At 46.3% G+C, this 25,996-nt stretch overlaps 1 protein-coding gene across 11 annotated transcripts in view; it reads right to left on the bottom strand.

Moving 5' to 3' along the window:
* Nucleotides 1-25,996, bottom strand: part of TNIK (TRAF2 and NCK interacting kinase) — a 353,730-nt gene that overhangs the window by 80,719 nt on the left and 247,015 nt on the right. For all 11 annotated transcript variants that reach the window (XM_014572378.4, XM_014572379.4, XM_075937944.2 and 8 more), the window contains exons 9-12: nucleotides 25,772-25,850; nucleotides 12,549-12,724; nucleotides 8,835-8,901; nucleotides 7,253-7,457 (exon numbers count right to left, since the gene is read on the bottom strand). In XM_014572378.4, the coding sequence (XP_014427864.3) occupies nucleotides 7,253-7,457; nucleotides 8,835-8,901; nucleotides 12,549-12,724; nucleotides 25,772-25,850 (527 nt within the window). The remainder of the gene's footprint in view (nucleotides 1-7,252; nucleotides 7,458-8,834; nucleotides 8,902-12,548; nucleotides 12,725-25,771; nucleotides 25,851-25,996) is intronic.

Here is a 25,996-nt window from a genome sequence, read left to right as displayed (position 1 = left end):
TTTCACGGAAATGTGATGAGAATGTGGGTGAGAGGACAAGTCTCCACAAGCAAGTTTCCCTTCAGAGTTTTGATTTATGCTATTACAAAGTTCAAGACCCTCTGCTTTAGGATCATGAAAGGAGGGACACACTCAGGTGATGGGGTGACATCAAGTAAAGAAATTCCACCTCTTGGGATATTTAAAACTTTACTGGAGAAAGCAACCGAAAATGGCAGGGAGAGTGACTAGATACCCTGACTGGCCTTTCCCATCTCTAATGAATATAATTGTATGACCTAAGCAACCATATTGCTTTTTTGAAGCCAGAGCGTAGCACTTTTCTAAAACATTTTCTTTGGCAATGCCAGCGGAACCAGCCTCACTGGGCCCATGGGCAAGGTGTGGGGGGGGGAGGGGGCATGGTTTCGCACTCGCAGAAGTGGCAGGGCCTCAGTGGAAGGGGCAGGGCCAGCAACCAGGTGCAACTCTAGATCCTGGTGCAACTCCCCCAGCCCTCAGAGCCACTAAGGGCACACCGCGCAGTGCTCCAACAACGATGTAAAGGGCCCAAGGCTCCAAGCACCACTGCTGTTGCAGCAGTGGCAGTAGCAGCTAGGGTTCTTAGGGCTGTTGGCAGGCTTGGGTACTGCGCTGACATCCAGCTGACTCATCATTCCCTCAGCTTGACTTATGTGTCTGCACCCTCTGTATAAACACTGATACATCTGGCACTACTAGGCAAGGCAAGCTGACTTACAAACCCAAATAAATCATGGGCTCAGGATGCCTGTATGTCCTGAATAGGGTTTTAAAGGTCAATTTTCTTTTTGTTTTGAAATATCATTAGCCTGCATCTTCACTCTGCTTTCCTTTCTAGAGTGATCTGGATGGAGCGCGGCACTCAAGAGACATGTTCATTGACCCTGCCCAGAGCTCTCCAGGCAAACTTCTGAACAGCAGAGAATGTATTTTGCTTTTAAATGTCACCAAATGAAAGCAGGAGTAACTCAACGGAAGGCAGCGTACAGCTGCTGTAAGCAAGAACATCCTTAGGCCCAAAGTCAGAAAGTTCTACTGCTGGGCAAGGGCTTGTCCACCACCTTGGTAATGCACATTGGTCTCTAGAGCAAATTCCAAACATCACAGCAACTTTCTGGGGGCAAATGGATGACTTGGGTGGCTGGCAATGACAGCCAACCCAATGCACTGGTGATTGCTACCCTTTGGTGGCTGGTTGGTGTTCTCAGGCCAGTGTCTGGTGGGCAGGAGACTAACTGGTATCCTTGAAAAGGTATATAGACCAAATTCCCCATTCACCCATGGCGGTCGTTCTACCCAGCAGGACTGAGGCACCTCTGCCTTTGGGCCTTATGGGGAAGTAGCTGCTGATTCTATCTTCCTCTGTCTCTACCTGTGACCTCTTTCATGAGCATTACACTCCAGCAGAAAACTGTAAAAAGGGAACATTGTAATAGTTAATTGTTAGAGAGAGGTGGATCAAGAGCCTATTTTGCCTGGCACTTTGATTTCACTGAGCATCACCTCACTGTATTTCTGCTATAGTGTAGTGTTTTAATGTGCACTGCTAATCAAACAGCTGTGAACGGTATATGGCAAGCCAACACATCTTCTGTAAATTATGCCCATTGGGAAGTTATAGGAATTTATACCCTAGATGGAGGGTAAATGTTTATGATGATAGCAGAGGCTAAAACTAGATGTAAGAAAATAAATGTAAGCAAAGGAAAGTATAAGATGAATACCATGGGCAAATCCATGGGGGCAACATGTAACAGGGTGTCTTGGTCCTTTAAGGACTGGCGGTTGGGGCCATCCAATCCTGGTTATTAAGAAGGTGCATCTAAGCAGGAAGGTGTGGAGAGAGGTAGGGGCGGATGAGAGTGCCGCGGGGCCCAGGGTAGCGCCGTGGGGCCCCGGGCAGCGAAATTTCGCGGGCCCCCCCCTTTGACATGGCGCATGCGCCATGGTGCCACGGCGCATGCGCGGAGCCTTGGGAAGTGCGGGGCCCAGGACAGCCGCCCTGCTCACTCTGCCCTAAATCCGCTGCTGGAGAGAGGAGATCTCAGGAAGACCAGAGTGGAGTGAAGAGGTTGCGAGGACTTTAGACAGGAAAGATCTGGGAATGAACTTGATGAACCTGAGAGGGGCTATGAAGGAACACAGTCTTTGTGAATTACCAAAGAAGCCCCATGAAGGGGAAACTGAAGAAGGGGGCTGTTTACTAGGCACCTTGAGGCGCTGTCAGGTGCCCAACTGCTTGAGCCATTTAAAGTCAGAATAGACAGACTTTGTACAGAATGGTTCTGAATTTGCCAGGAGAAGTTCAAGCCAACCTCAGAGGTTTTCCCATGCCTGATTTCTACATAGGTATATACCATAGTTAGGGGGTGTTTTTGCTGCAAGGTCACAGAATCTATGGATCCCCCCTTTCCTCTATATAGATTGTCATAAAAGTTCACCCCTACTGTAAGAGTGCTGGCGTAGTTCTGTGACCTCATAACAAATTCATCCTCCTAATTATGGATACATCTACACAGCAGGGCTAAACTCAAAATAAGCTATGCAACTTGAGCAGCAGCGTCAGTTTCACCAGCAGGCTGAATCCGGATGCCTGGGGCAGAGCAGCTGGGGTGCTGCCGAGTTGGTCTTGTAGCGCCACTCCTCGGCGCTGCAGGACCAACCCAGCAGGACCCCAGCTGCTCTGCCCCAGGCGTCCCCAAGTCAGCCGCTGCTGAAACAGATCAGCGGCTGATTCCAGGAAGCCCCGGGCAGAGCAGCTCTGCCCCGGGCTTCCTGGAATCAGCTGCTGATCTGTTTCAGCAGCGGCTGAATCAGGGACCCCTGGGGCAGAGCAGCTGGGGTCCTGCCGGGTTGGTCCCGCAGCGCTGTCCTTTGGTGCTGCGGGACCAACCCGGCAGCACTCCAGTTGCTCTGCCCCAGGCGTCCCCAAGAGTAGCTGGGGTGCTGCCGGGTTGGACCCGCAGCCCCGAGGGGCAGTGCTACGGAACCAACCGGGCAGTCCCCCAGCTGCTCTGTCCCAGGCATCTCCAAGAGCAGCTGGAGTGCTGCTGGGTTGGTGCCGTAGTGCCACCCCTCGGCGCTGCGGGACCAACCCGGCAGCACCCCAGCTGCTCTATTGCAGGCATCCCCGATTCAGCTGCTGCTGAAACTGACCAGCAGCGGCTGAATCAGGGACACCTGGGGCAGAGCCGGACTATCGTAAGGGGGGGCTATGAGGGGTCTGGGGTGGCCTCCCCTCCCACCCCACTCCAGACCCCTCATAGTCCCCCCTTCTGATAGTCCGGCATATCTGATAATCCAGCACCCCCTGGGACCTGCCGGATTATCAGAAGTTTACTGTAATGGGCTTGCTGTGTACACGCGTAATACTTTATTTCAGAATTACTGTCGTTATTGCAAAATAATGCTGCTGTGTAGACATGCTTTGAGGCATATGCATAGTACACCTACATCTGATTTTGCCTATAGATATTATATAGGTATTAAAGTGGTGAGAGTCACCAAAATGCACAGTCTATGGATGATATATCTATTGCCAGAAACACAGCTGCCTGGTCTGGATAAAAAGTTTTAAAAAAAAGTCTCAATTAGGAATTGACAGAGTGGAAAGACCAATGGTCCATCTAGCCAGTGCCAGCTGCTTTAGAGCAAAGTGCATGCAACCCCACAGCAGGCAATTATGGAAGAACCTGCTCTAGGGAAAGTTTTCTACTAACCCTTATTAATTAGAGGTTGGTTCATGCCTTGAGGCACGAGGGTTTACATTCCCTTAAGAACTGTATTTAATCCTTACTATAAGAATTCTCTATTTGTTGCCATTCATAGAAATGACAACCAATACATAAAATACAAGAGACTACTTTTTCTCTGCTTACTAATGGTAAGGGCTTGTCTACATGGGGAATAACTGTTCCACAGTAGCTTCCTGCACAAACTGATACTCAATATCAAGAGTGCTTTCTGGAATTTAGGACAATCCACTTTTGAAATAGATTACTCTAAACGGCATAAAGATACTTAGTGCAAAATAAGAGCATCAACACGGAGCATGAGCACAGAATAGCTACTGTATTTTATAGTCACCCCCTTGCTATTTCTAGCTTTCCTATGAATTCCTCATCTGGACAAGCCCTAATAACCTCCCTATTGGTTGGAAGTGGCAGTAAAAAACTGGTAGAGAGCTCTTCATCCAAACAGGCAACTCCACTTTTACAAGCAGATCCCCAAAGGTGGCAGTGGAAAAAAAATCCATGTGCACCTGCAAGTCTGTGCACCATATTGTGTACCTAAGTACCTCTTTAGACATGCAATTATCCAGTCCACGTGTGAAGATATTTGTGCAAGTGCCCATTGCCCTCCTCCCGCCCCCCCATACTCTGGTTCAAGATCTGGCCCACAGTGACTTATGAAACAGCAGCAGTTGTAAAACTTGAAGACATTGCAAACAATAAAACCAACTGATGATTTTAGCTTGGCTCATAATGCCAGCAGCTAGAGGTTTTCACTGACACACTCTTATTCAGCAACTTGAAAAAAACCACCAGTTTCCTGACAAAGGCAATTGCTTCTGTTGCTAAAAACACCAACTGAGAGCACAAGATATACTATCAGACTTTAGGTTAGCCACTGTTTGACACACAGCTTCTTGCTTCTGCTCTACTAGAATATATGAGCTGGGGTAAAGGGTTGGGATAGACAACCTCAGATATAAGAGGAAGTGAGGCAAAAAGTTGCTGTTATAAACATTCAGCGGTAATTTGAAATAAGAGCATGAGACAAAATGAAATGCTGACATCAGAATCAGTTTTGGGATGAGAATGCTGTTCAATTAGGGCTGCATTCTTCTCCTCCACCGTGTGGCATGACAAAACAGCTTAAAGTCTTCTGTCTACACAACCTCTTTGGCTCATAATATTTTTTCCTCTCATTTCAAAACCTAACATTTTAAAGGGACACAATAACTGGGAAGGAGGCAATGAGAGAACAGCCCAGAGTTCTTTTCCAGTTACTTGGGATTAAAGCATTTGTTTCAATACCTGGATGCAGTGACATCAATTTTGAATGGAAAGAAAAAATTGAATGACTTCTTCAGAGCCACATACAAACTGGAGGCCTGATCCTGCAATATGTTCAGCACCCTTAAGTCCCAATAAAACGAGCACCTCACATGATATATCCCCAGCCAGGGGGATTAGAGCTCTAAACTCAAACCCTGTCTGGGGAAGAGAAAGAATGATTTGCTTCAATTTTAAAGGGAACATATTAATACCCTAGCAAGTCAAGTAAGTATTGTATTTATTATAGGATTTCAGCTAATCTGGTGTGGCTTTTATTCTGCTGTTGTTCCATTCCACTATTGCTTGCAGCAACATCCATTTATACAATAGCAGAGTCAGCTTCCCTTTCCATAGTCCTCAAATAATCATTTACTATAGTGCAAGGGATTTTTGTGAGTGTGTGCAATCCTATTCCTCTTTTCATAGCAGCTCTTGACTCATCAACAGTATAGAGAAAAAAAGAAAAGTTCCGACCAGCAATTTATCAAGTACAGAACATAACATTCTGCACACTAACAATGTTACAGACTGACACATCTACCAGACTGGAAAATGCTTAGCTTGTGCTTTGCCCCTCTGCTATTTACAGCCCCAAAGGAGGCTAACAGGACCACCTTGAAAAACAACCACTTGCTGCTCTTACAAAGTTTATAATCAGCTGTCTGACATTCTTTCATGTCAAAGCTGCTAGCCAGAGTTATATTATCCATTGCACAGAAATCTAGAAAATGTACAAAGGCTTAGATTAAATATAACAGATGCTTTGGCTGGTTCAAATAATGGGGTGGATGCCCCTAAAACCCATTTTCTGCAACATGTTTTTCCTACCAATGACCTCTTGACACAGCTAGTTTAATCATTTTCAATTTATGGACCCTTAAAGGGAGGCAGTTGGGATGACTCCAGGATGAGACAGACAATGGCTGTGTCTAGACTGGCCAGTTTTTCTGGAAAATCAGCCGCTTTTCCAGAAAAACTTGCCAGCTGCTTACACTGGCCGCTTGAATTTCCACAAAAGCACTGACTTCCTACTGTAAAAAATCAGTGCTTCTTGCGGAAATACTGTGCTGCTCCCATTCGGGCAAAAGTCCTTTTGCGCAAAACTTTTGCGCAAAAGGGCCAGTGTAGACAGCTTGGATTTGTTTTCGGCAAAAAAGCCACGATTGCGAAAATGGCGATCAAGGCTTTTTTGCAGAAAAGCATGTCTAGATTGGCACGGATGCTTTTTGTTGCGGAAAAGCATCCGTGCCAATCTAGACGCTCTTTTCCAAAAATGCTTTTAACGGAAAACTTCCGTTAAAAGCATTTCCGGAAAATCATGCCAGTTTAGTCGTAGCCAATGAGTTTCTTTATGAGAGACCATGTCAAAGGTAGAAACAGATGAAACCCCTCTACTCTTTCATAGATCTTTCTGTAACACAAGAACAAATGTGTCACTCAATGACACTAAAGGCTGGTCAATTTGAAACCAAAGGAAATACTTTATGCAGTATGCACTGATTAATACTCAAAGTCAGAGTCAAATACTATAGTTATATTCTAAGTGGAGTGGATAATTTTATGACCAAAACTAAGTGTAGATAGGATGCTAAGACCAAGGTAAAATGTTATGCTTAGGGACATAAACTAATAATTGCAGAAATCAGAAAGGAATTTCCCCTGCCCCTAGCATGTACATTGCTGCAAAACAGGCAAGGGCAGGAATTCAAAACAAGGCTTCAGATGGCCTTAAGTGGTACATAGAACTTGTGCAGATATTATGGAGGATTTTCAGCTTCCTCTCAAGCATCAGGCATAGGCCAGCCAAAATGAAGGAAAATGATTGTGACAGGCCACTGGTGCAATCTGGCATAGTGAACTTTAGAGCGAGATTGATTCTAGAACAAAATGCAGCTACAATGGAACCTCACGTCAGACAAATATTTCTGAGGACTCAGTACAATGAATGAGCCTTACTGACTTCAGAGGAGATAGTCACTTGGACCAAGGCATATAAGACTACATATAGAATGGGATGGGTTGGATTTTGTTCAACAAAGCATTTTGGTTTATCAGTGTTTGTTCCAGCAGGGTTAGACAATTTTCCTTTTCAGCTCAGAATATTACTTCTATAAAAACATTACACATTACAGTGTCATTTAAAAGCCCATTTCAAGGCCCTGAGTAATTACCTCCTCTAGCCTTCGCCTTTGCTCCTTCTGTTCCTCAATCCGCTTTTGCCGCTCTGCCAGCAGTTGCCGCTTGTGCTCTTCATTCTCTCGCTGCTGCTGTTCCAGCTGCTGCCGTCGGAGGGCCTCTGAACGCTCCTTATTTGCTAGCTGAAGTCTCAAGAAATCCCGTCTCAGTGTTGACTCTCCAGGCAAATTGAGGATGGAGCTTCACAGGGAAAACCAGAGATGTTCTAACCATGTGTTTATGCGTGGGATAGAGAAATTCTGCATGTGTATCTAAGTTTCACTCCTTTTCCCTTTTGGCTTTGCATTAGGCCATTGAGAATATTTGGAGGAGACGAGGGGGGAGTACAGGCACAGTATTTGGTGAAGGAAAGCAGGATATCACAAATGGACTAGTTAAAACAGCTCAGATACTTGCCAGTTGTTCTGCTGCCTCATTTTTATATGGGTTTGGGAGACAAGCTCCATGCTGGATCAACCTTGAGTTTGTGGCACAGCTCACATGAAGAAAGGGTCCTTACACTGCTCACAAACTCATTAGTAATTTATGTCAAGTTTTTTTAAGAATGTCTCTAAACCAAAGTCCCTTCCATTGCAGTGGCATGCACTATATTTAGTTGTTCACAAAGCAGATTTAGAATGAATCATTGAAATAAAAATACCAGATTACCTCTGTGAAACAATGGAATAGCTTGATACTAATTACAATGATTCTTAAAAATGTCATCAAAACAAAGTTCAACCACTGTATAGGTCGAAGAAGCAGTTGGAAAGGTTTCTTGATGAGAAACTACACATAAATAGGGAACTATACTTGGAAATAAAGAACCATATTGTCAAAATTGAGCCTACAATTTTACCACAGCAAAATTCTTACACGTGCAGTTTCCCACATCTAGGTTCCTGTGAGCATAAACATTTGTATGCGCAAAATTCCTTTATACAAATTAGTTAGTTAAGCAAGCTATGTATTAGTCATCTTACTATCTGGTTTGCTTATGCAAATATAACTTGCATATACAATGTTATGTATATAAGATATGAAAAATTGCAAGAACAATTTTGGAGGCTGATATCACCTGGACAACCTGGAATTGATTAATTTTGAGGCCAATGACTAAGCAGACAAGTCACACAGCTGTCTCCATAACATCATATGAACAAGAAAATACAGCTGTGATTATTACCCCAGGTTTTTATTTTTTAAGAAAGAAAGAATAAAATCAAGTAATTAACATTGAGAGACCAATTGTCATTTGAAACCCCAATATACAGATGTCCACCAGTGAATAGTATAATACGTAGAACTTCAGCTTTCTTGTGACATTAGCTTATTGTATTGTAAATCACAAAGAATATGAGGTATTTTTTCTCAGACTTTGCGTCAAGGTGAGCCAAAGCATCAATTTAATATCCAGACACCATCTATCAGAGGGATTATAGCCCAATGTTGCCGAGAATACACTCAATTATCAAATTGGACTTTTTTCATCTTGGGCTCATACGATCCTATAATCCTAACCAATTTAGTACAAAGTCAGAGAGCTATAAGGGAAGAAATGAACACCTGATTTTTTACCTGGGCTCTCCAGAGTCATTTTCTTCTTCTTCTTCCTCACTTCCACTGTATTCATACTCTGTTTCATCTAGGAATATAATTGAATGTCAGTGGCCTTTACTGTACTCATTTGTTTTTCTACTGATCGAAGACCCAGATGCTCTGGTTTGAGAACTGAAACCTCCTTTATTTTACCCTCATAAAATCAATAATAGTCTCAAGTTTTTTGTCCAAAAAGTCTGATTCTAAATGAACATCACAAAGACAAGGAAATTCGGTCAAAAACATAATGCATTTAGCTTTGCCTAAGTATACAGCTGTCATCATGCAGTGGCTGTCTGTCACATGCCATGCATTCCTTTGCACAATGTTAAAGAAGGAGTTGTAGTCTAAATACTGAATACTGTGTTCCTGATTCAATGTTCTACATGGATCTGTATTAATAGAGTAGAAATATGCTGATGTACAGATAGAAACTGAGAATACCCTTTTGTAAAATAAAAATATAAAAATACACTAACGACAAATATGTAAAATACAATTCTGAAACTCCTTTCAGTGAACACTCTTGCTAAAGCAGAGTTCTATAGCAACAAACCTGAGAAAAAGGGATTTAAATACAGCTCTGAATGCATAAACTTCCTTTTTCCTAAACACATGCACTTTTTACTCTATTAATATCTATATTGATATTTCCCAGTCAATGAAGGCGTTTACCTAAATACCCAATTATAATGGTATACCACATTCTGCAATTTCTATTGGGATATAAGTGAAACGTAGAATCTTTATCGGATGAAGAGAATTATAGAAAAAGAAAAGCTTACATTTATCCAATTATTTTCCATCTCTAGGGTACAGCCTTCATTTGCTAGACTAAATACATTTAATACTTCACTAGAATCTGGCTTTATTCTTTTCATTTTTACTGAAAAATTTATCAGGAAATGGAATTTAAGCATAAAAATGATATTGCTTAAAAGAAATCAGAGTAATAATGATGTGTTAATTGGCTGGTTTCTACAAGAAATTTCAGCCATTGAGATCAAAACTAGAATACAGTGCACCATGGGCAGTTGGTGCATCTGGGGCTGGAGGAGGCAGGCCCCCAGCGCCATCTACAGCTCCACCCCTTCTGTTGAAGCCCTGCCATGTGTGCGCCCCCACCACAGAGAGGGAAGGAGAAGAGACGGAAGGTGGTGGGCACATGTGCACCCCCCAGTCTCCCTGGCCCCCAGAGCACTGGGGGAAGATGGTGCACGGCGCACCTCCCGCCTCCCCAGAGCTCTGAGGGAGGGAGGAAGGTGCATGATACGCCTCAGCATCAGGGAGGGAGGCCTCCCTGACGAGGAGCATGGGGAGGGCAGGCACTGGGGGCAGCAACACTCCACCCCCAGAATGCCTATAGCAGGTGTTCTAGGGGCGGAGTATGGGGGACCATGCTTGGAAGTTTGGGAAGGTAAAGCCTTCCCCCGCCTAGGCTACCAGATTCCTGTGCAGTACACAGTCAAATGCTGGCACTGACAATATCTTAGTTTAATAACTTTATCTATGAGTTCTTCCTTTATCAGACTTCACTGTCTCTGTATTTAAGTCAGTTCATAGAAAATGTTTTCATTTCTGTAAGTTATTCCTATAACAGATACTGTTGTAAACTCTTTGGGGCACAGGCTTGATTTTTATTTGTACAGACCCTTGCACAGTTTATAAATATGATTTGTGCTGCGTCATTTTATAGGGTAATATAAGACAACATGACCTGAGTGGGTTCCAACTTCTCTGTATGCATGTGTGTATGTGTGCATACAAATTCCAAATACCTAAATTCAAAATTATTAGAGCCAGCTAGGTTCCTATCCTGCTCCTAGTGAAGTGAATGATAAAATACCCATTGCCTTTAGTGGTGCAAGATTTGATGCTAAATAACACAAGTATCAGAGGGGTAGCCGTGTTAGTCTGAATCTGCAAAAGCGACGAGGAGTCCTGTGGCACCTTTAGACTAACTGAAGTGTAGGAGCATAAGCTTTCGTGGGCAAAGACCCACTTCGTCAGATGCATGTCACAAGATAAATAACACAAGACATTAGATCTGGCCCAAAATGATTTTTGTTCCCATGAAAAAAATTAAACAAATAGATATTAGTACTCACTGTATTCTTTTTTCCCCCAAGTTACTAGGTTTTCATTGAAAACCAAACCCTTACACCTCTCAGTTTTGGGGATTTTTTACATGAAAATTTAACATAATTGAAGAGTATTGAAAATAGAAATTCTTTGCCCCCAAATCAAAAACATTTTTCATCAGAAAAAAAAGTTTTGAATGAAAAACTTGGACCAGCTTTAATAACAATGACTCTATGGCAGGGGTGGGCAAAAGGCCCTCTGTGGGCCAGATCTGGCCCGCCAAATGGGTTGATTTGGCCTGCAGACGCCTTGCCGCTCCCCTGTCCACTGGCCAGTCAGGGTCTGGTGATGGGAGAGCGCGTGAAGTCTCCTTCCCCGCCAGGGGCACGTGGCACTTAGAGTCAACTGCCAGGGTCTATGCGCCGTGCACCCCTTGAAGCGCAGGGGCATTGAGCAAGAGAATTCATGCACTCTCCCTGCCCCAAGTCCAATCAGAACCTGGGGGCAGGGAGAAGTGCATGAAGTCTCCTCCCACCCTTCCCCCATCCTGCAAGGGGCATGCAGTGCTTAAGAGTCAACCACCAGTTGAGTAGCTGGCATTTGACTCTAAGCACAGTGCCCCCTTGCAGGGTGGGGGAAGGGACCAAGAGACTTCCCGTGCTCCCTCTGTCCCCAGTCCCTGATTGACCTAGGGGTGCGGGGAGTGTGGAAAGTGTCCTCACGCTCTGCAAGGAGCACATGGTGCTTAGAGACGGCCGCCAGCTGCTTGACTCTATTACTCTACTCAGCTGGCAGTTGACTCTAAGCACTGCATGCCCCTTGCAGTGCAGGGGCAGGGAGCAAGAGACTTCCCATGCTCCCCCCTGGCCCTGGGTCCTGATTGACCTGGGGGTGGAGGGAGCGCGTGAAGTCACCTTCTGCGGCCAGGGGCACGGGCACTTGGAGGGAGCCACCAGCTGTTCAGAACAGCTGGCAGTTCTCTTGGGGGGGACAGGGGCAAAGACCTCACATGTTCCCCCTACTCCTAGGGCAATCAGGGTCTGTGGGCAGGGAAGCATGGAAGAGTCCTGCCCCTGCCCCTTCCACCTGAGGCCCTGCCCCTTCCATGCAGGCAGGGGCTGCTTCAAAAATGTCTGAAGTGCACCCTGCAACCCTCTCCCCCCATTTAAAATTATTGCCCATCCCTGCTTATGGCTTTGGCAACACATAGTCTGTGCTATGATTTAACTGACTTAGATCCCTGCAGCTGCCTTAGCAGGGACTCTTATTATGGGTTCAGAATGCTACTTTTTGACTAAAACAAGTAAGAAATTCATTTAAGCAACACCAAAATAGTTTACCCTTCATTTAAATTAAGAGTGACTGCACACCGAGATGTACCCATTTCACTAAATCAGTTTTTAAATGAGTAAAATTCATGTTCAACCTGTGACCAGCTCCTAAACTAGTATGATTTCAGTACAGCACTATGGCCCAGTTCATAGAGCAGGGACTTGTTCTACTATATATTTATCCTGTACCTAATTCAGCTGGGCTTTCGTCTGTGATTGAGCTCCAGGTATTACCACAATACATATAATAAATAATAGCCTCTACTGCTTTGCTGCTAACCTTTTTCTCCTCGCTTCTTCTTAGTCCTATCAATATGATCCTTAAGCTGGATGCGAACCTGCCTTTCATTAGGCTGGTCTCGAATAAACGGGTGCTTCATCAGTTGTTCAGTTGTGGGCCTCTGACTGTGGTTCTTCACTAGGCAGCTTTCAATGAATGACTGAAATTTTTTAGACCTAGCAGGGAAAAAAAATATGAAACTATGTTAAAAAACAACAACCATGAATCAAGAATTATGTCCAGTAAAAATGCGTCTGACATTTTCTGGATACTTGAAAGGAACAGCCAACTTGAATGTTTTATTTTTATTTTTTGTAAATACAGTAAATTTAAAAAAATAATTATTATTAAATGTTTCAATAGTAATGTCCTGAAATATTTTTTCTGCTTTCCTGTTGATGGTTAGAAGGATCTCTCTGTTCTTCATGATAAAATAAAAGGCAACAATTATTTATAGCAATGTATTATTGCATTTTGTATGTAGTACTATATTTCTGGGATGAAGTGGGTTAAGCTAAGTGATTTACATTTACCCAATTGATATTACACAGATTTTTAAACAAACATATTTGTACAATCTCCTACTCATTCCTGTTGTTCTTAGGTCTTCACCAGGCCCACTGACTGGGGGGCGCAGGGAGGAGAAGGAAGCAAAGGAAGCCATTTCCCCAGGTCCCAGCAATTCTAAAGGTCCCAGGGTTTCTGGCTGCCTCTACTGCTACTGTGGCAGCAGCAGTGGCTGGAGCCCTAAGTCCTTTAAAATTGCCACAAGAGCACCATGTTCCAAAGACTTGCGTGGCCGTGCTCCTTCTGCCTGTGGCCCAACCCCTTCTAGGAGTGCTTGGACAGCCTATACTAATCTCATAGGACATTTCATTTTGCCTATAGTATATTTGTGAGATGTAGACTGTCAGCGGGTGTCCACATTGCTTCAACCTCCACTCATTTGTGGATCATGTCTAATGAGCTATCATTCTTGTGGTGCAGCGTGGCAGTGGGGATGAGATTGTGTTGACTTAGTCTAGCCAATACTCTCCTCCCTGCCTTGTTACAATGAGAAACTAAACCCCAGCCAAAGCAAACCTTAGAAAACAAATTTCTTTTGGCCTTGGAGTTTGCATATCAAAAGTTCTCCCTGGAACTAATTTCAGCACATTACAAACCCAAGAGAACAGGGATTTACAAGAAGGAGATGCCAACAGATCACAATGGTGCATGCTGCTTTAGCAAACTAGAACATTAGTGTAAATTAATGTCAGAAGCCAACAGATACTACAAGAATTGCATTGCTAGGTAAAACAATATGCTTCCAGGGATTTTATTTTTCAAACTGTCAGACTAAAAAGTGATTTATCTTTGAAATACTAATCCGTACAAATTGAGATGTGAAAATAAATACTATCAGCTCCAGTAAAATCCCCCATCCAGACTTATTAATGAGCAAATCTCTGACATCCACCCTCCCTCTGAAGAACAGTTCCTTGCAGTATTCCAGAAAGAGCATATTAGGGGAAGCTTTAGGGTACGTCTAGACTACCGCGTTTTGTCGACGGAAGTTTTGTTACTGTCGACAAAACTTCCGTCGACAAAGAGCGTCCAGACACATGGAGTTCTGTCGACAAAGCAAGCCGCTTTGTCGACAGAACTCCGTAGTCTGGACGCAGTGTTACAGGCAATAACACCTTCTGTCGACAGAACTCTGTCGACAGAAGGTGTTTTGCCTCGTAAAATGAGGTATACCAGCGTCGACAAAACCGCGGAGTTCTGTCGACGTTATGTCGACAGAACTCCGCGGTAGTGTAGACGCTGGTATTGTTTTGTCGACAAAAGTCCACTTTTGTCGACAAAACTAGGTAGTCTAGACACACCCTTAGTCAATCTACTTCTTCATACATGTTAAGGGAGAGACTGAGGCTTGGACCATGTATTTGGAGCCATGTGGGTGACCCCCTCAAATATGTAGAGACAGAATAGCATTTGGGGTCTGCCCATATAAATCAAATTGTAGGATCGGGGCTTGGATCACTGTAGAGAAATGTGGCCAAAGATTGGTATGCTGGACAAGAAGAACAACTGAAAACATCTTATTTAAGTGGCATTCTTATGTACTCTGCTTTAGAGATAATGTTTGCTTAAAACAAACCTTGACAAAGTAATTTGCTGGACCCTGCTGATGTGAGCTACCCCAAAAATCAGTGTTTAATTACATATTTAAAGTGTTTATTTGACAGTTATTGAACAATAAATACTAACTGGTTATTAGCTGACTCTTCCTTGGGTTCAACAGAGATATATAAAATATCTACATGTAAGTGATAATGAATCCCAGCTGCCAGTCATGTGATTTTGTGCTCTGTACATTCCCTTAGATTAGTACCTCCTGTTTACCCAGTCTGCTTATATGCAGTACTAATATTTTAATACCCACCTGAAAATTAATTAGATTGTGACACTACATACTATAAAAATGTCAAACTGACAGACAAATTATGAGACATTCAGTGTTTTACTGGAAAACAAACACAGTGTGCTGCCTGTCCAAGTTTGAAAGATAGTCTTAACAACAGCAGTTAAAATGTTATCTTTTGCACGTGTGCATGAGATCATCTGTGCATCCACTTTTCAAACATCTGCATGGGCGCACAATGAAATTTATAAAACCCACTTGTGCGCTTCTCTAGTGGGCTCTGGCTTCTATTTCAAGGGGAAAGGCTGCAAAACTTGGCATTCTCATATGGCTTTCATCCTAATAAGGCAAAACTTTGCTATTTGAGATGTTTTTCACTTTGAGTTTTTGGATTTCTTTGAACATGAAATTCAAAGCAAAATCCTGGGAGTTGGAACTTTCTTGAATCAATGGAGAAAGAAGGACCACCCAAACCCCTATGAGAAACAGCCCTGCAGCTACATACAGCTCTATCTGTACCCTGCATTCTGTCACAGTGCAAGCCCAGGTTAGCATACAAAACAAAACCCAACTTTCTGAGAAATGACATGTAAAGCTCTGACAGGGTTGAGGCTATTGGGATGCCCACGCTCTTCTTGAAACTGCTAGTAGACCCTGCAGGTAACACATTAAACTGGTACTCATGAAATGGCAGCATGTGAGAATAGCCAAGCATTTCCTTAACAATTTCATGGTTCAGCACTTACACCATGCAAGTTTTCAGGGCCAGGTTATCTCCTGATTTAACTCCATGGAAGTCAATGCATTTACACCACCTAGATAACACGACCCTCCGTTTTGCATGTTTCCGGCAGGAAGCCTGGTAAAACGCATCAGTTTTACATGAGTTTCACTTTGAGATTATGGAAACTTTCAACCTCAGAACTGAGGGTGAAATGCTGCATGTATGAACCTGTGTGTATCAAAACCAAAGACCTTGTTTGTACCAAGTTGTCAGAGGCAAAACAGACAAATGATGCCTAATTGTAATTATTAGCCTGTTTTACAGATGAGAAAGATAAGGTGGAAAGAGTAAATTACATGGCCAGGAACACAGAAATTCATTTTCTAACCAGTCAGCACTTACACACTAGAACTCACATTTGCTAGGCTGCCAAACCTATATTAAGATTATTAAGTTTTTACTGTTTTTCCTTCTTTGTGTCTTCCAAATTGGATTTCCTCTCCCCATTAAAGCAACTGTCCTGTGATATGCTCTGATGACAAGTAGACACAGCTCTGATTGACTGAAACTGTAACACCTGTGTGCCAAACTGTTGAATACCCACTCACAGTCAGATCTACTCTTCAGACCCATTTTCTAGCTCTCTGTGGAAGAAAGGAGGTGACCAGGAGAGAGTCATGCAGGATTACTGTACACCAGGGCTACGTCTACACTGGCATGATTTTCCGAAAATGCTTTTAATGATTTTCCGAAAATGTTTCCGTTAAAAGCATTTTTGGAAAAGCACATCTAGATTGGCAGGACACTTTTCCGCAAAAGCACTTTTTACGGAAAAGCGTCCATGGCCAATCTAGACGCGGTTTTCTGCAAAAAAGCCCCGATCACCATTTTCACGATCGGGGCTTTTTTGCGGAAAACAGTACCGTGCTGTTTACACTGGCCCTCTTGCGCAAATGATTTGCGCAAGAGGGCTTTTGCCCGAACGGGAGCATCACAGTATTTCTGCAAGAACACTGACAATCTTACATGAGATCGTCAGTGTTCTTGCGGAAATTCAAACGGCCAGTGTAGACAGCTGGCAAGTTTTTCCACAAAATCAGATGATTTTGTGGAAAAACTTGCCAGTCTAGACACAGCCCAGTGCCAGTCTAGACACAGCGGCTCTTCAAAGGAAAAATGGCAGCTCCCACACCCACGGCTCAGCTCCCGCACCTGCTCTGTGTTCCTCTGCTCTGACCTTTTTCCCTTGTCTGGTCAGGGCGCTGCTTAGGGCGAGATTCTTTTTTTTTTTTTTTTTTGCTCAACAGCTTCTTTCCCTCGGCTCTTTGCACTGTATCCATGACTATTTCTGGTTCTTTGTCTGTAACAGGTTGGCCACCCCTGCTGTACACAGAAGGAAAAGCTGAATAGTCTGTTTTTCTGAATACACATGGACACCCCTTGTGCTTCTACAATCCTAGGAAATGTAGATGGGGGCCGGGGGCTTAACTGATTACATTATGGCTGAGGTATGAAATAACGCCTTTGTGCAGCACTTCACACTTTAACGGTGCCTTCCATCCATAGCACTCCAACCATGCTCGCTAAACATCATAGCAACCCGTGAGCTACATCATCATCCCAATCATCCCTATTTTACAGATGAGGACACGGAGGCCCGGTGACTTGGTCCCGGTCACACTGTGAGCCAGTGACAGAGCCAGAAAAGAATCCTCAGGAATCCCAGCCCTAGTCACTCTGTCTGCAGTGACTAAGCCCCTGGTGGAAGGGGAGAATGGAGACAGCACTGCTTCATGATGGCTGCATGCTGCCAGGTTGGGGCACACATTCCTTAAGAAGCTACAGTGTTTCTGGAAAAGACAGTCAAGCCCGAATGTCTGACACTCCTGAGTGCTCATGGCATAGGCCTGCCAAGAGCCAACGGAGCTCTGTGCACAGCAAAATGGCAAGCCAGCACATGGTTTACACCATGGGGCGAGGCAAAACTATCAGCCACAGTCACTGGGAACCCCAGAGTGCAAGGGCTGCTCAGGGCTAGTACCTCTGACCTTAGCCTCTCCAGAAGAGGAGCAAGGGAAGAGGACACATCCAGCAGACGCAGCCTGCCAGCCACACAGTTGCACATGTTTAGAGAGGTCCTGTGCTTCTCAATAGCTCCAGGAACCAGAAGGCCTCCAACAGCTCCTATTGCAGCTGATTCAGAGCTCCATTTTAATGGGACAATCTACCCCTTAAAGTGTGTCACAGAGAAAAGTCTGAGGTTTACTCTCTGATCTGTTTCCAATTCACTGTGACACCTTAGGGTGAGTGACATACCCTCACCGTCCTTCCACTCCCTCATGGAGTTGCATACACCTAATAGGACTTCCCTGCGTTAAGGGGAGGGTGCAGATACACATTCATAAGGCCTTTCAAGATGTGTGGCTGAAAAGTGCTTTCGCAGAGCAAATAGCACGCTCAGCATAAACAACCCGAGATCTGCTGGGTCCAAGTGTTTACAAAAACAGCCCCAAAATTCAAGCTTCATTTGCTTAAGAACTTCAGGGGCAGAAAGTAAATCATCATATCATGCTGATTTGAACCAGAAGAGAAGAAGATTGCATGGAGCCAGCTTTTAACTTCAAAGATAATTGGGGCTGTTTTAAAAGCAGGTGCAGGAGTTCAGCAGAAGCCAGGCAGATTGTGTTTCTATGGTTTTTTTTTCTGTTTGCAACAGCAGGCAAGATCCCAAATCCTTTCTACTTATCAGTGGATTTCACTGACTTAACTTCTTCATCTTCAACCATCAAGGGCTTTGCAGTCAGTTAGCCATTTTCGTCCTATGGAAAAATCCATCTTCATCTCTGTGCTTTAATGTGGTTGAGGTCAATATTACTGCATATGGAGAGGCTGACAATCTTAAGCCCATTTAAGACTACTTGTACTTGGGAGCAGAAAGCACAAAACACAGGGGAGAGCGGCCGATCTTTGATACCCAGCAAGTAGGATTTTTAAAAGTCCTGTGACTATAGTGCTTGATAAAGATGCCAGACTGCTTTCTGGCATGTGCAAAATTTGTACCACAGGGTTCTGAGCAAGCATTTTTTTTGAGGGTCCAAACCTTTTGGTTTTGCATACAAAGCTTCTTGTCTGACCCAAAATCACAGGCTGAAACTCAGTCAAAAGCATTGACTTGCCCGCAGCTTCATGCTCAAGGCATTCAAAACAATTTCAGGTGATTTGGTTTAAAACCATGAAGTAACCCATGCTTGGCACGCAGTTTAGTCCACAAGTGTGAGCCTCGTGGTACATCACCCGAGTTTCAAATTCATAATGAAACCTAGCAAAATTTACATAGCTTTGCTGAGAATCACAGAGCTGTAAGAAATGGAGACTAAAGGCTTCTATTTATGTATGGAATGGATCGAGCCCCAATAAGTGTGTTTCAACTATAAGTTGCAGAAGGGAGTGTAAACAGAAATCAATGTCCATTCAATCTTTCCCGTTGCTGCAGACTGTCAGGGAGGATAGGTACATCATGTATCTATCAGGCCCTAGACAGAGACCACTGTTTTATTTCAGAAAGGTCACCTTGTGGCCATTAGAACAACAAACAAAATAAAACTCCTGCTACTGTTCAATTTTGGGTCATTTTTCTTTCTTCAGCTGCCTTCTTTTTGCCTTTGGCTATGCTCACACTATGATCTGGGATTGTAATTCCCCTACTCACATATGCATACTGGTGGAAGCTCAATGAGAGCTAGTGCATGTATAAATAGCAATGGTGCAGCGGTGGCACAGGAAGTGACAGGGGAGGCATGGCTGAGCTGTGCCGATTAGAAAACTCCCTCAGATTGGTGGATATGTATTTGCCATGGCTCAGCTATGGCTCTGCTGTTCTTGTGACTACATTGCCGTTCATACTTGCATTAGCTCTCATTGAGCTACCGAGTATTTGTACTCGAGCCAGGGAATCACATCCCTAGCTCATAGGGCAGATGTAGCCTGTGTCGAATACTTGCTGCAACATAAACCCTCTCACTTACATTCTGCAGTTTGCCTGGCGTAGTTCCAGCTAACTCAAAAGGTGTGTTTGCTGAGCAGAGGTGTGATGGCAGCACATGTGGACGTACCCGGGATAGATCGGATCAGCTAGCGTGAGCGATGGTGCAGACTTCAGTCTAGCCACCAGACTTCTTTCCAGTGTTACTGACAGGCTTGTCCATGGATGATTAGACTGTACTGCAGTTACTTCACTACTTATTGATTCCCCCACTAGCTCTCTGAAAGGTCCTTCTGTACACCTGCATGCGCTGCAAGCAATCACACTTCTATGGCAGTGCAGACAGACCTAGGGTATGGCTACACTACAGAGTTTTGTCAGAAAAACAGCCATTTTTCTGACAAAACCTGCGTTATGCCCACACTGCAATCACGTTCTTCCGAAAGTAAATCGAAAGAACAGAGGGGTTTTTCCGGCGTTGGTAATCCTTTCTCTACAAGGAAGAAGCCTTTTTCCAAAAAAGCTCTTTCGGAAGAAGGCATGTGTGGAAGGACAGGAGTGGTTTTTTTGGGGGGGGTCCCAAAAAAAGGAGGCCTCCAGGAAATAACACAAGTGCCCTAGTGGACACTCTGTCCAAATTAATCAGGACTCTATAGTTCCTGTCTTCTGGCCCCTCTTAAAGCTGCAGGCACCCTGGACAAGCCTTGTGGCAGGAATCCTGCCTGAGAGCAGCTCCTCATCTCGTGGCTCTCCCTGCCACAGGCCTTGCCACTCATGGCCCAGCCCCACAATCCTCCTGGCCCTCACAGGGAGCAGCCCCAGGGTTCGCAGGACCTACCCAGGGGGACCAAGAGGCAGGCAACTTCCTGGTCCGGAGTGTAGATCCTATCCCTCCTTGAGCTGTGGGGCGAGGAGGACACCTTGAAGGATCTCCACTCCAAGCGCCACAACATGGAGATCTATAAGCGCATAGCCGAGTCCCTGGCGGAGTGCAGACACCCACCCCGGACCTTGGAACAGGTCTGGAGTAAGGTCAAAGAGCTCCACCAGGGATACATCAGGGCCAGACAGCGCAGCTCACACTCAGGGGCAGGACCCCACGCCTGCCCCTACTTAGATGAGCTGCACCAGATCCCGCGGAGGGAAACGGGGGGGACATCTTCCCCAACTGTCGTGGTGGACTCAGGCTTCCAGACCTCCGTCGTTGCCTGGCTGGAGGTCACGGTGGTGGAGGAGCAGGGCCAGCTGGAGGAGGAGGAGACGGAGACTGTGACCCTGTCCCTGGAGCCGGTGTCTGTGAGCAAGGACGTCTCCCAGGCCTCTTCAGACTCCGGGGAGGGATTGTCAGGTGAGTGAACTTAGTTTGTCACACACACAGGGCGGGGGAGGCTGGCGCACAGGGGGTAGGGTTGCCAGGTGTCCGGTATTCACCTGGACAGTCCGGTATTTTCGTCTCCTGTCTGGTAAAACATTTCACCTGAGATGTCCGGTATTTTCTGAATTTTTTCCCGGCCAGGAGGCTAAAATGCCGGGCACCTGGCAATTCTACAAACACTCAGCGCCAGGCCTCTCCTCCCCTCTCCCCAAGCCCTCTCTAGTCCCCAACACTCCCAGCCCCCTGACCTCAGCCCCCATGCTTAACTGGTTCCCCAAGGCTGCCGGCGCAAAATGGCTGCCTGCCAAAAGACCTAGGGGAAGCAATGCTTTCTCCTGGGTCTTAGTGCTCAGCCGCTCCCCGGTTCCTATCCCTGCACTCACTCTCAAAGGGGACATGCTGTTTTAATGCTGTTTTATTTTATTTTAATTTTTTTGGCTTAATAAGTCCTTGGACTTTTTTTTTTTTTTAATTTTGCTCAACAACTTTGGTCTCTTCCCCCTCCCTTTTTCCCCCCCTTCAACAGAATTTTTTCCCGGTGTTTTTTGGGGGTTTTTTTGGGAGGGGGGAGGGGGGTTTCGGTATTTTTGTTTCAACCATCTAGCAACTCTAACAGGGGTTGGGTGCTAATGTCGCTCGGGCTGGACATTGTGCTGTGATCCATGCATGTGGAACCACATGAAGTGTTAGTTTGCAGCATGTGGACGCAGCCCTTGAGCATGGGTGGGATCCAGCTGCCAGACTCAGTAAAGGCCACACATGTCCTGCCACCAGGAAGGGGGAGGAGGGAGAGCACGCCCTCCCAGCACCTGCCACGGCTGGAAGCAGGCTAGGGTTGGGCCCGGGTCAGGAGGTTGGGAAGTGGGTAACACGGTCCCCTGTGAGGCATGTCCCACTGCATAGGCCACACATGGCCTTACTCACAGGACATCCCCCTCCTCTGCCCCAAGAACTGTTGGTCACTGCTTACAGAGGAGGGCACAGCCTCAGAGACAGTGTCTGCATGGATGACTGACTCCCTTTCCCTCTTTGTGTTCTCCACAGCTGGACCAGCTGGGACTGAGGGCCGAGACGCACCACCAGAGCCAGACCCCACAGCCCAGGGGACTAGAAGGCATGCCAGGGTCCAGGAAGACCTCATGTGCCAGCATGTCAGCATCCTGCACAACATGCAGCAGACGCTGGTGAAGAAGGTCCATGAGGACTCTGAGTGGTAGAACCATGCATGGGACCAGCTCATACAGCGGTGTGATAACATGTGTGCCATCATGTCATGCATGATGGCACATCCGCCTGCTGTCGCTGTTCCTGGCTTCCACCCTCCTGCCCCCCCTATTATGCCCATTCATCCTTTGCCTCCTCCCCAGGTGATGCCTGTGCCCCCTCCTGCTGCCCCCCTACCATCCCTGATCTCGCTTCAGCCCCCCATCCTGCTCATCCCCTTGTGGTCCCCAGACCCACAAGAACCCAACTCCAGCGAGGTCCCCGCGCCCTAGGTGGCACATCTAGCAGCCCCTCCCCCTCCAGGTTATGACCCCCTCTCCCTGCCCACCTTTTCTTAATGTAAGATAAATACAGACTTCATTTTCTGGAAACCAAACAGATGTGTTTATTGAGAGGTCAGGGAAGGGGCAAAGGAAGGGGTTGTGCTGGGGAAGGGATAGAGCCACAAGCCAGAGGCCCCTGTTGGGGAGGCCCTGGGGAGAGCTACTGGGGTCCTGGAGAGAACCTTTCCCTCAGGACCTCACGGATACATACCCCAGCCTGATGAGCCTGGTGGATGGCAGCTGTCTGTGGCTGCTGGAGGGCTCACCCCTCGCAACTGGCGCCTGCCCCCCACCCCGGGAGGAAGGCCTTCCCCCTCCTCTCCACTATGTTGTGGAGGGCACAATATGCTGCAACCACTTCGGGGATGTTGTGCTCCCACATGTCAAGGCGGGTCAGCAGGCACCTGAACCATGTCTTGAGGCAGCCGAAGGCGCACTTCACCTGGATCCGGGCCTGGTTCAGGCAGGCATTAAATTGGTCCCTGCTAGGGTTCAGGTGGCCAGTATATAGTTTCATAAGCCATGGCATGAGGGGGTAGGCTGCACAGTGGCATCTGCATATCCCCAACTATAACGTCACGGTGGGGGAAGAATGTACCTGCCTGCAGCTTGTCGTAGAGACTCGAGTTTCTAAAGATGTGGGCATCATGCGCCCTGCCCGACTACCTGACAAAAATGTCGATGCAGTGTCTACGGTCATCGACCATGGCCTGCAGCACCATGAAGAAGTAGCCCTTCCTATTAATATACTGGGCCACTCGATGTTCTGGTGCTCGGATCAGGATGTGGGTCCCATCTATGACTCCAGAGTAGTGGAACCCCAGGGTGGCAAATCCGGCCATCATCAGGTCCAGGTCTCCCAGACGGATGATCCTCCACAGCAGGATAGAGTTGATGGCCCTCCCCACCTGCAGAAGGACACACACAAACACAGAAAACAGAGAATGAGAAAGGGAGTACCTGTGCCCTTGGGAGGTGCCAACCCCCCTCTCCTCCCCTCTTCTCCCCTCCCCCAAATACCCCAGGAGCCACTCCCTATGAGGCCACCCCCTCCAGCAACGGGACTGTGTGAGGGTGGGACAGCACAACCCCCTGGGGACGGGGCTTCTCCCCATCCCCACTCCACCCCCTACAGGCCCCAACACCCCTTTCCTGAGGGTCCCCTCAGTGCAGGACTCTCTCCCCTCCCCCCCCGCCCCACCCACCCCCCGCCATGCAGGGACTGCAGTCCGAGAGTGCCTTACCTCCATGAGGAGGGCCCCGAGGAGGAGTTCCCCACACCGAATTGGTTGCCCATTGACCAGCAGCTGTCGGGGGTGGCGAGCTTCCAGAGAGTGATTGCGACCCATTTCTCCAGGGGGATGGTGGGCCGCAGGTGGGAGTTGCATCTCCAGAGGGCAAGGGCGAGCCAGGCACATAGCTTCAAAAAGGTGGCCATCCACTTGCAGAAGTTTTGGAGCCACGGTTGGTTGCCCCAGCGCTCCATGACCAGCCAGTCCGAACTGGAGTCAAGCCTCCAGAAATGCCTCTCCATTGTGGGGTGCGGTTGTCAGAGTGTAGCTCCCGCACCCAGGGAGAGGGCCCCTAGAATGAGCTTGGGGTCCAGCTCGTGCAGGACCAAGAAGGCAGCTGGCACAAAGTGCTGAAAAATCTACAGCATGGCCGCGTGGGGCCATCGTATGCCCTGGGGCAGCTCCAGCTCCATGGCACCAAGAGAAAAGCTGTGGCATCTAAAAAAAGCAGGGCAACCACAGCAGGCACTGTGAGACCTTTGCTGTCCCTCGAAGAGGTAGGCAAGCACGCAGCAAAAGCAGAGAAACGTCTGTCCAGAGGGGTCCTTTTAAGCACATATCTCTGCAAGGCTCCAGCACCGGCACTCAGAAGCAATTGGTGACCTAAAGCCCTGCCTGAAGTGGTTCCGGGTGGCCTTTTATGTGAGAGAGCATCCAATCCGTCTGGACGCTATCTTTCAAAAAAGCAGATAACTTTTTCAATGCGCTTTTGTGTGTGGACGCTCTCTTTCAGAAGAAGTTTTTTCGGAAGAGCTCGTCCGAATAAAGCTTCTTCCGAAAGAAGCCTGTAGTCTAGACATAGCCCCAGAAAGTCGATGGGAGGCTGATAGCTCATCAGAATACATGTCTGAACACCTTTTTGCAGCTGCATCACTTCAGGTATCACAAGGAAGTTGTGCATTTCACAGATCTTCATATCATACAAAGCCTGCACTTCTCTGCTGACTTCTGAATCACCACTGTGGTCACAGTTTCAGTCTGGTAAGAAAACTCTCTTACATGAGCATTGCTCTAAGATACAGCCAGCTGATGATGAAGATGCCTAACCTAGTGCTTGGCCCGTGCACTTGCTTTAGAGACTTTGGTGCTCCTTGGATGGTGGGTTCAAATTAAAAAGCAGTAAGGAATTCGGTGGTCACTTTCCACAACAGACATACCCTAGGAACACTGCTACTTGGACCTCACTTTTCTTCAAAATCTGCCTTTAACTGTGCACCCACTTTCCTGTGTTCTCAGCACTAGGGTGAGAAGCAGCACTTTTTCCTCCAACTCCATACCTGGATCACTAGCATTCTGGTGTCAGACTCACTCCTCTCATACACTTTCCCCCTTGGCCCTCACTCTGAACTTGGGATGAAAAAACTGGGTCCCTGCTTACATAAACACAATAACAGAACATCTGCTGGACTTTAAAAGGGTATTTTAAGAGTGTCCTGGTTATCTTCAAGATGCTGCTGCATTTTTAATTCCAAAATTTGAAAATAAAACCCAAATTTAGTTCAAAATCTCCATAGTCCTGAGCCGTCAAGATAAACTATCCCTTTTTGGAATTAAGACGTTTCCACTTGACAACAGAATCTCTTTGGAAAGAAATGGCGCTCAAGTGAAATGTCATGTGACTTAAGGCTATATCAACCTCTTCAGAAAAGCCAGTTCTTTACTGTAAAATGTCAACATTAGAGAACTCTCAAAGAAAAGCTGTCACCCCACTCACAAGGTGCACCCAGCTGAGATCAAAGCAATCTTTCGCCAGGGCCTGATTGTGCACCCACTGAAATTACACCTGTGACTTCACTGGAAACAGAATCAGACCCCTAAACCTGTAAAAAGATTGTTTAATGCTAACAACAAACAAGTCATACAGTGTTTGAACTTCAGTTTGAAGACAAGACTCACCACTTCTTCGATTTCAACCGTGGGGCTGGATTCCGGGGGATGAGGAACAGAGCTCTCATGGGATGCATGTCACAAAGGGCTAAAAGGTACAACATGATACATTAGGTACGGCAGGGAGGGCTGTCCTCATGGGGAAGAGAGGTATGAGGCCTGGGGCAACCCCTCCAAAGCACGCCCCATCCTGTCTGCTCTGTTTGGCCCCCTCCACCAGTTCCCCAAGCCCTG

The sequence above is a fragment of the Pelodiscus sinensis genome, chromosome 10 (assembly GCF_052426305.1).
Source record: "Pelodiscus sinensis isolate ZL-2025 chromosome 10, ASM5242630v1, whole genome shotgun sequence".
Classification (NCBI taxonomy): domain Eukaryota; kingdom Metazoa; phylum Chordata; order Testudines; family Trionychidae; genus Pelodiscus; species Pelodiscus sinensis.
The sequence above is the reverse complement of the archived record's forward strand: the minus strand, read 5'-3'. Positions and strand labels throughout refer to the sequence as shown.